General features: G+C 43.8%; 1 protein-coding gene across 2 annotated transcripts in view; it reads left to right on the top strand.

Moving 5' to 3' along the window:
- The window catches only part of dennd2b (DENN domain containing 2B), a 56944-nt gene that overhangs the window by 20349 nt on the left and 25353 nt on the right, over nucleotides 1-11242 (top strand). For both annotated transcript variants that reach the window (XM_047805552.1, XM_047805555.1), the window contains exons 3-5: nucleotides 1387-2607; nucleotides 5244-5389; nucleotides 10987-11132. In XM_047805552.1, the coding sequence (XP_047661508.1) occupies nucleotides 1387-2607; nucleotides 5244-5389; nucleotides 10987-11132 (1513 nt within the window). The remainder of the gene's footprint in view (nucleotides 1-1386; nucleotides 2608-5243; nucleotides 5390-10986; nucleotides 11133-11242) is intronic.

Below are 11242 nucleotides of genomic sequence, written 5' to 3' on the forward strand. Positions count from 1 at the left end.
GCCCTAAACAACCCAACCTTGTTGTGAAACCAACAGACCAGCAGCAGAGTCACTGATTACGAAGCTGCGACAGCTTGTCAGTGTTTACAGAGCAGACCATGTTTAATAAGCTCGATACAGTGGAATTTATTCAGAAATCATTAGATGGTTACGAGTAATAAGTTCATGAATCTACAGTTAGATGGCGTCTCTCTCGGGTTAGTAAGACTCACTGCTGTCAATGTTTGTCCACGACTTCCATGTTTAATTCACTTACACGCCGATTTATCCTAAAGAACAGGAATTTAGAAACAAACCAGGTTAACAAGAATAATCATTTAATAGGACAAAAGTATTGGCACCTTATAAAAGCATAAAGGTTTGGTGTGTGTCTGGTGTCTGATGCGCTGCGGTGGCTCGGCTGCATTACTAGCCGCTTTAGCGCACGTACCTCGTTTACTCAACATGGTTGTGGCTAAATATGAGCCCACTGGGTCATTTATGGCTGATGTGGTCTTCAGCTCACACAAGTTTACAAAGATTAATAAATGTGGTGCAGTGTGTTATAAGTTTACATAGTGATTATGTCTGTGTGATGTATTTAGTGAGACAGTTTCACACCATAAGGTGATGCATTTTAGGAATGTTGTGAATTCTTCTTTTCACTGCAGCATTTTAGCTGCTGTAGTTTTTCTTCTCCCTCCTGAGGAAGGGTGGTGATGGGGAAGTGTTCAACAATCTGCCACAACCTGCAGGCTTTATCATGCTCCTGGCCTCCCTCCAGCTCACTCTCGTTATTTTAACTGCTGCTGAGACATCAGATCCGGCTCTCTCAGTTTCACTCAGGTACGCGTCGAGTCAAGTCCCAGTTCTGGGAATTTCATGAGCAAAGCCTCGGCATCATATTTGAAACGTGTGGAGCTGGAATGAGGCGAGCGCTGTCCATAACTCCGGCATAGCATTTGCAGTATGAGCAGTGTGAGTGATGATGAAGACGTGTCAGCAGAACAGAACCTCTGATTGAGGGTAGGTGCATGTTGTTGGGGTTTTTCTGTGTTTTTGTGTGAAGTCCGTAAAAAAATCACTCCTTTTACTTATATGGGAAAAAACTGCCGATTTATTGAGACAGGTTTGTTTTGGCTTGATGTCGACGGAGTTCACGTTGCCAAAGTTCTGTCAGATCGCTGTGGTACTTTTCGTTGATCATTCGACAGAGTAAATGCTGCATATTATTGGAAACATGTGTTCAGGATTTAGAGTTTCATCTTTACTTTTCTCTTCCTCAGAGGAAAGCAAACCATTTTTCCCACATAGAGGGATTTGTCCTTTCACAGGTCAAGCACAATGCTAAGCTAATTGCAGTGGTAGAGTTTCTGACTGCTTTCTGCTTTTGTGTTCTTGCTACAGGTGCCAGTCTGGGTCTCCACCTCCTATTCTTGCTGCTGTAAACGGACCGTGTCGCGCTCAGTTCAGTGAGAAAGAAGACACCAGTCAGCAGAGCAGATACACCAAAGCTGACATAAAAGTCCAGTCTCAGAGGAACTGGAGTCAGAAAACCGCTAGCCTGCGGAGCAGCTCCTTGCTTTCCGCCGAGACCCACAGCGGACTCACCAAGGCCAAGAGCATCGGCTGTCTGGATAAGAAGCTCAGCATCTACAAGCCTTCCGGTGGAGAAGACCGAGAGCAGAAGGAGGTCCAGCTCAAGGACGGGCCTCCTGGAGGAGATACGGTCTGTCCTGGACCTCTCAGCTGGAGTACGCTGTCTTTAACTTCGTCCTCTGCAAAATACGGCCATAAGCGAACACTGTCACTCAGCTGTAACGGTACCGGGACCTCGTCTGCCACAATCCGGAAGAAGATCTCAGAATGGGAGTGTCGGAACGTGGTTCTTCCTAGGATGAGTTTGTGCTTGGACAACAGGCCTGGTGGTGGGAGTGAATGCTGCCCCAGCCTCTTGTCATCTCCTTGTAGTGAAAAGGCCTTCGACTTCAAGTCCATGCGCAGGATGAGCACCGCTTTTTCTGAGTGTTCCTATCCAGAGACAGAGGAAGAGGACGGAACCTTGGATCGAGAGTGTACCAGACGCTTCCAGAAGAGAGAAGGACAGAAGACTTTTATCCGCAGTCGAAAAGAAACATCTGCTGTGCTGAACCGGATACAAAAGATCGAGCAGGCTTTGAAAGAAAGCCCATCTGCTCCTCCAAAGTACCTGAGCAACTGTTATGGCTTGGAAAAGCCCCGGCAGAAATCTTTCACCATTTCATCACGTCATGAGGACATGGACAGCACGTGCGACAGCAAGCGGAGCAGCATCTGTTCTGTCGCCACTGAGCCAGACACTGTGTACCCTGGCTCAGAAAAACTCTTAAAGTTCAGACAAAGATTCAGCGTGGCCTCGTTTACGTCCGATATCCAAGCTCTCCCCTGCACACAAGGCTCCTCCGGCCCACCCGGCCCACCTGGCGCTCCCGTCAACCCGCTACCTAAACCCAAGCGCACTTTTGAGTACGATGCTAATCGGAGCCACATAGACTCTTCGCCTAGCAACGGAATACCTCCCAATCCTGACACTGGAGTTCCAGCCACCGTCAAGACACCCGTGAACTCATTCAAGAGAACACCTGACAGGTGAGACACCACCCAACCATTCTCTCTCTGATGTGTCTGTAATGCTGACTCGGAAGCTGTGAGTCGGTGAGGATATGCTTAATGTTTAGCTTCTGGATTTATTTATGTATTTGTAATATTATCTCAGTGTAACATTAATAGCTAGTTGTCTTATCGTATGTTCCTTATAAATACGCTGCTGCAGTTTTTTGTTTTTGGAATGTTGTTCTCTCTAGTGGACAAACTGCAAGCTAATCATGGGAACGTGGGTTGTGCTGCAGCATTCTGTATATCTGTGTGTTCTAATGCACACGAGGTAGGATGTCTAGATAGTAATGACATCAGTAGACACCTCACTCTCACAGATTCACTAATGGGGCATCATAATCTTTGTAGTGAAAACTGGCTAATGATATAAATTCCACAAGGAGGATGAATCATCTATCTTTCCCACTAAATCATCCTTTTGTAGTCAGACTGAGCCTGTGTGTAGTGTATCTGAGCCTGTGTGTAGTGTATCTGAGCCTGTGTGTAGTGTATCTGAGCCTGTGTGTAGTGTATCTGAGCCTGTATGTTGTGTATCTGAGTCTGTGTGTTGTGTATCTGAGCCTGTGTGTAGTGTATCTGAGCCTGTGTGTAGTGTATCTGAGCCTGTGTGTAGTGTATCTGAGCCTGTGTGTAGTGTATCTGAGCCTGTGTGTGTAGTGTATCTGAGCCTGTGTGTAGTGTATCTGAGCCTGTGTGTAGTGTATCTGAGCCTGTGTGTAGTGTATCTGAGCCTGTGTGTAGTGTATCTGAGCCTGTGTGTAGTGTATCTGAGCCTGTGTGTAGTGTGTATCTGAGCCTGTGTGTAGTGTATCTGAGCCTGTGTGTGTAGTGTATCTGAGCCTGTGTGTAGTGTATCTGAGCCTGTGTGTAGTGTATCTGAGCCTGTGTGTAGTGTATCTGAGCCTGTGTGTAGTGTATCTGAGCCTGTGTGTAGTGTATCTGAGCCTGTGTGTAGTGTATCTGAGCCTGTGTGTGTAGTGTATCTGAGCCTGTGTGTAGTGTGTATCTGAGCCTGTGTGTAGTGTATCTGAGCCTGTGTGTAGTGTATCTGAGCCTGTGTGTGTAGTGTATCTGAGCCTGTGTGTAGTGTATCTGAGCCTGTGTGTGTAGTGTATCTGAGCCTGTGTGTAGTGTATCTGAGCCTGTGTGTAGTGTATCTGAGCCTGTGTGTGTAGTGTATCTGAGCCTGTGTGTAGTGTATCTGAGCCTGTGTGTAGTGTATCTGAGCCTGTGTGTGTAGTGTATCTGAGCCTGTGTGTAGTGTATCTGAGCCTGTGTGTGTAGTGTATCTGAGCCTGTGTGTAGTGTATCTGAGCCCGTGTGTAGTGTATCTGAGCCTGTGTGTAGTGTATCTGAGCCTGTGTGTAGTGTATCTGAGCCCGTGTGTAGTGTATCTGAGCCTGTGTGTAGTGTGTATCTGAGCCTGTGTGTAGTGTATCTGAGCCTGTGTGTAGTGTATCTGAGCCTGTGTGTAGTGTATCTGAGCCTGTGTGTAGTGTGTATCTGAGCCTGTGTGTAGTGTATCTGAGCCTGTGTGTAGTGTATCTGAGCCTGTGCTGATCTTTGTAAACAGGTTTCTCACTGATTCAGACCCGCAGCACTGTGCTATGTTGCAGATTCTCAGGATAGCTGCTATAATATCAGCGACAACAGGAACTTTTATCCACAGCATTAAATGTGACTCTGATTCTTGGCAATTTGCTGCAGTCTAAAAGCAATAAAACATTTGTAAATGTTGCAGGCAAAATGCTACACTGAGTTTAATTCTGTGAATATACAGTGCTGTAACATTAAAATTTATTCATTACCCCAATCCCCCACCCCCACCCCGATTCCCTCACCACCCTGGGCATCTCACTGACCTCCTTCAGCTCGGCTAAAACTCTACCTGGAGCTGTGATTTATTAGTGAGCATCATGGTGGAGAGCCGTACAGAAACACCGCACTCTGTACCGAACCAGAACGACTCACTTCATCTCCTCTCGTTACGATGATATAATGCGGCTCAGCTCGGAAGCCCTCGCAGCTTTGAGGAGCACTAACATTTTGTTTATAGCTCTCGTTTCTCATGGCTGTTTGAACGTGCTCTGTAGCGGAGATTGATTAAACCGGTTTCTGAGCGTGGACATGAGCCAGGTTCTCAGGCTGTGTGGGTCCATGGATTTGTATGTTTGAAATTCCTGTGGTCGCTTTCGAGTCAACTGTTTACAAGCCGAAGACATTCGGTGTTGCTGTTGTTGTTTTCTTTAAATACGCTGACACTTTGATGTCGTGTTCGGTACGCATTACTGACTAAGTTCTTATTGTGTTTGGCTTATTGTGAATAAACAGGAAACTGCTGTCCTGCTTTATCGTCAGAATATCAGAGCTATTATTCATTCTGAACAGCGAGTCCTAGGATTTCTGTCTGCTTCTGATTTTAATTGGCTCTGCATCCGAAAGTCGTTGAGGGATTGCGCATACTTGGCCATCGAGTGAAGGAAGCTTTCATCTGCTCAGGTGGTCTGGTCTGTTTGGAATCAGTCGAGAGAGGACTTTAGGGAGCCAGAACCACTGGACTCTCACTAAACAGACCTGCATGAATTCTTTCTTTTCTGTTTGTCTTCTAGAGAATCGTGTGAGTCTGAAGATGCGGTGAGTCTGCCCTCCTCTTACCCCTCATCACAAACAGAAAACGGCACAGCGTCCACGGAGCTCCACAGCCGCCCCGGCTCCAAAAGCACTCTAGAGGAAAACGCTTACGAGGACATTACAGGTGAGTGCAGGACACCGTCAACAAACTCAACTCGCAATCTGTCTCAGAACCAGTGATTCCTTTCATCCGTTCATGTTTTTCACTTTTTTGATTTAGTTTCACTCTCACGGGTGGACAAGCCATAAGTTCATTACTGAGCCCAACAGTTAAGTGTACCAGTGTTAAGGAGAACAGTATGCTGTGCTGTGTCCTGTGTTCCAGGCCTGGAAACCTAAACGATGAGGATAAAAGTGTTGTCTAGGATAATGTGCTAATATCTGCCTAGCTAGTTAAGTTAAGTAATGCAGTGTAAAGACCTGAACGTTTTCCATGCAGAAAACTAAACACATTCCTGAGCTCACGAGTGCACACACTCTCTATGGCTTTGTACGAATGCTTCATTCACCAAGTTTGTTGTGTAAAGGGTTTGTCCAGCACGACATGATGAGTCAAGTGAAGCTTTTTTGTCATTTTAATATCATGTTGTCCGTGTAACATCATCACTGCATGAAAGATTCTGAGGCTTTTAGGGAATATTTGAGCTGTAACATGTTCTACTCTATTCCCGCCTCCCTTCGCCTTGTGTGTGTGTGTGGAGTTTGCATGTTCTCCCCGTGCCTCGGGGGTTTCCTCCGGGTACTCCGGTTTCCTCCCCCGGTCCAAAGACATGCATGGTAGGTTGATTGGCATCTCTGGAAAATTGTCCGTAGTGTGTGTGTGTGTGTGTGTGTGTGTGTGTGTGCCCTGTGATGGGTTGGCACTCCGTCCAGGGTGTATCCTGCCTCGATGCCCGATGACGCCTGAGATAGGCACAGGCTCCCCATGACCCAAGAAGTTCGGATAAGCGGTAGAAGATGAATGAATAAATGAATGAATGTTCTACTCTCGGATAAAAAATATAATAAGTTCATACTAGCATCTTTATTTTCCCTTTCTATGTTTATCCATGAAGAAGCCACATCTTCATTTATTTTCTGACAGCTTTAAGAGCAGTAACGTCACACACACACACTGAGAAAGTCAGTAAAGTCTTTTTTCTCTGGATTTTTGCTGTGGTTGGACTTGTCCTTAAGGTGAATAGCATTCTGGTGAAAGAGGAAGGAGGCAAGTGCATTACTTCCGTGTGGCATTTATTTTGGGACAAATCCATAAACCCTGTTGGTTTCTGTAGAGTGGGGCAAAACACAGCCAGGTAAAACTGAACCAGGGAAGTCGGGAATCACGACTAGAACACAGGTGTGAAAACACAAGAAACAGAGAAGGCAAGGCTCGACTAATCATGTTTGATTACAGAGAGTGTTCACACAGCCAGTGCTGGGTAATTAGATTTAAGCACTCTGTGAATTGATGGAAGATGTTGTACGAGTTCTAGTCAGGTGAAGGTTGATACCTCGTTGTTGCCTCACGCAGAAAAAAACCCTGGCATCGGACTTTAGTTCCCACCGATGTTTTGATTTGAAAGCCCTTTTCCTTGTCATGATATATAACGGCTTAGTAATATTTCCTGAAAAAGCAGATCTGAAAGACAGCAATAACAGATGGATTATGTAATCCTGGTTGTTGTGTTTAAACTGTATGATGCCTCTTATGGGAAATCAGTCAGACTTGGCATGTTGGGAATATTTGCAGTGCCTGTGGGATGTTTTTAATAAAATGGACATGAAGAATATTTTTCCTTTCTAGATGATGGTTGATTCTCTTTACATTCCTTTCATGTCTTTATCCCAGAGAGCTGCAGGAGTCTGGATTCTGTTAGGTCATTACTGTTCATACATTCCATCATGTAACCGAGATCATGAGCTAACACGTCTCATAGACGTTCTACCTTCTATTCAATGTAACTACAAAAGTATAGAAAGTGTGATGGTTTTTAATACATACTAAACACCAGTCATTATTGTACTAGAACAGAAAGCTGTTGTTAGTGTTTAGTGTTCCTCACTGAGACCAGACTGTACTCAGATCAGCCGTACCCTGTAACGGTACAGATTGAGTTGTGTATCGAGACACACACCCTGCAGTGATTGTATAGATGCCGTGTTGTACGTGTGCTGAGTGTGCGGTTGACGGCTCGGTCTCACGGTGACCTGCTGCTCGCTTGTGCTGCATTCCTTTACATCGGGAAATGACCTGTATGTGCTCTAATGTTCAGCTCTGAGGAGCTTCTCATGGACACCCAGCATATGTTTCTTGCCTTGTGGCTGGATCGTAAAACTCGACTTATGCTGATGGGGCACCAGACGTTGTAAAGTCGGCTGTAAGAATGAATGCCCGAGGAATGACGAGATGTTTTTTTTAATCGTATGCTGTTCTTCTAGGCTTTTTATACAATTGAATAAAAACCTTGGCATGGAGCTCACATTGTGCTGCGGTTTATTCAGCTTTCAGAGACGGTGACCGATAGTTTCAGGCCGTGTGACTGAGACTCTGTGGTGCCTCAACAAAGAGCCCATTGTTTTGTTTAAACACCTCAGTTGACATTGATGTTGCATACAGGCTCTGATAGTTAGGGCTGGGCAATACAACATAAATATCATGATGACAACACACTGATCACATTAATGACAGCATAATGATCACACTAATGACAACACACTGATCACACTAATGATTACACACTGATCACACTAATGACAACACACTGATCACACTAATGATTACACACTGATCACACTAATGATTACACACTGATCACATTAATGATTACACACTGATCACACTAATGACAACACACTGATCACACTAATGATAACACACTGATCACACTAATGATTACACACTGATCACACTAATGATTACACACCGATCACACTAATGATTACACACCGATCACACTAATGACAACACACTGATCACACTAATGACAACACACTGATCACACTAATGACAACACACTGATCACACTAATGATTACACACTGATCACATTAATGATTACACACCGATCACACTAATGATTACACACCGATCACACTAATGTTTACACACCGATCACACTAATGATTACACACCGATCACACTAATGATTACACACCGATCACATTAATGATTACACACCGATCACACTAATGATTACACACCGATCACATTAATGATTACACACCGATCACACTAATGATTACACACCGATCACACTAATGATTACACACCGATCACACTAATGTTTACACACTGATCACACTAATGATTACACACCGATCACACTAATGATTACACACCGATCACACTAATGTTTACACACCGATCACACTAATGATTACACACCGATCACACTAATGTTTACACACCGATCACACTAATGATTACACACCGATCACACTAATGTTTACACACTGATCACACTAATGATTACACACCGATCACACTAATGATTACACACCGATCACATTAATGATTACACACCGATCACACTAATGATTACACACCGATCACATTAATGATTACACACCGATCACACTAATGATTACACACCGATCACACTAATGATTACACACTGATCACACTAATGATTACACACTGATCACACTAATGATTACACACTGATCACACTAATGATTACACACTGATCACACTAATGATTACGTCTATCACGTATGCTGACGACAGCACAGTCATTGCCCTCCTCACCAACAACGATGAGACAGCCTACAGGGAAGAGATACATCATCTGGTTGCATGGTGTGCTGACAACAACCTGCAAACAGCAGGACTTCAGTAGGGAGAGAGGCGGCACACATGCCCCCATCCATTTCAATGAGTTGCCGGTTGAACGTGTCTATAGCTCCAAGTTCCTGGGGATGCACGTATCAGAAGATCTGTCCTGGACCACTAACATTTCCAACCTGGACAGGAAAGCTGACAGGAAACTGAAGAGACATCACTTACATCATTTACAATATAAACATAAAAATATACAGATAAATATACTATGGACAAGATATACAGGTTGGGTGCTATAGACATAATATACAGGGTGTTATATATCCATCAGAGGGAGGTTTTCCTTGCCACTGTTAGCTCAGTCACCTCAGGCTTGTTCATTGGGAATAAATACAAACACATTTAAATATATCCATTATTAATCTTGAACTTTTGTATTCTATTAATTTTTATATTAACCTTTTGTTTTAGTGTTAGGTCTGTGGTGAACTCAGGGTGTATGATGACCCATTAGTTCCTCAGGAGCTCTCAGCTGTACTATTATAAACTGTTATAGAAAGGACATTATTTACATTAACATTATTTCCTGTCCAGTGTCACCCAAATGAGGATGAGGTTCACTTCTGAGTCTGGTTCCTCTCAAGGTTTCTTCCTCTTATCATCTCAGGGAGTTTTTCCTTGCCACCATCGCCCCCGCTCAATAGGGATAGGGATAGATATATAAAATTTAAATTAATATTTTCTCTTCTGTTTCTATAATTCTGTTAAGTTTGTTTAAAAGCTCTATAGAAATCATTATTCCACAATCAGACAGGAATTAGTCTGGATGTGACCAGTGAGCACAGAGGCATTGTTGCTGTTGTGTCATGAATCGTGCAGCTCTGTGTGTTTGGTGTTGTGTAAACGTGTGTATACAGTATGTGTGTGTGTGTGTGTGTGTGTGTGTGTGTGTGTGTGTGTGTGTGTGTGTGTGTGTGTGTGTGTGTGTGCATGTTTTGAAGTCTTTTTTTGTCTTTGTCTTTGAGTTTGGACCGACCCACATGTCATTTCTCCCAGTTTACTGTCATTATGTCACTTCATTCAGGACACTGTGGCCCTCTTATTACCTTTCCACTGCTGTTCTGAGCGCTTCATTGCTTTAAACCGACGTGACACAGAAAAGCTGTGTCATTTTCCTGCTGTGGATGTGCTGTATATTCAGGCACCACTTTGCTTACGTTTGTGAGGCTATTTATGTGTATATTTAGAACATGCCTGTGTTTTGGTAGTGATCCGGTTCAGATCAGCAGCCCACATATCATGTGATGTTTTTATTTTTCTGAACTTTTCCATATTGTTCCCAGGCCTGACTAAACACGGCTGGCATGTAGATCACATGTCAGAAACAATCCCACAGTTTCCCAGCTCGTCATCTTCTAATTCTAGATGTGGGTTTAATTGTAGAGCTGCAGATTTAGCTGTAATGGATCCTCATTACAAGCTTCCTATATGTGTACCATCACTGTCATGTCTCGTAAAATGTGTTCTACTATATTATATTATATTATATTATATTATATTATATTATATTATATTATATTATATTATATGGTTTTGTGTTGTTACAGTAATCCACATTACTACCGGGTTTTTGTGTGTCTGTTCTTATCTTTACTTGTCCTGCATCCAACATTAACAGTGCTTCAGAGACACCCTGTGAGACTCCCTGTGATTCGTCTGCCGCTCAATGCTGTGATTTGCTGCCCCGCTCTTGCCTTTCTCTCCCCAATCACTCTTCTTTGCCCTCCTGCCCTCTCCCTCTGAATCTCTTTCATTGCTTTTAAGTCTGCTCTCAATGTTTATGTCTGAACCCCCCCATCTCTCTCTCTCTCTCTCTCTCTCTCTCTCTCTCTCTCTCTCTCTCTCTCTCTCTCTCTCTCTTTCTCCTCTCTCTCTCTCTCTCTCTCTCTCTGCCCTCAGAGTCTATGAAAGAGAATCCATACGAGGATGTGGACCTGAAAGGGAGAGGTCTCTCCCGCAAGTCTCGTCTGTTACCCGAGAGGTCTAATGACTCATTGAACAGGACATGGACCTCCCAAGACAGGAAGTCCACAACACCTCCCCAGGTAATTCCATCTCACCACTGAAATGTTGAAGGATTTTACTTTCCACTGAATAAAGAACAGCACCATGTGTCAGAGTTTTAGTTCTTATCAAAACACTATGATTTATGAAC

The sequence above is a fragment of the Tachysurus fulvidraco genome, chromosome 2 (genome assembly GCF_022655615.1).
Source record: "Tachysurus fulvidraco isolate hzauxx_2018 chromosome 2, HZAU_PFXX_2.0, whole genome shotgun sequence".
NCBI lineage: Eukaryota > Metazoa > Chordata > Actinopteri > Siluriformes > Bagridae > Tachysurus > Tachysurus fulvidraco.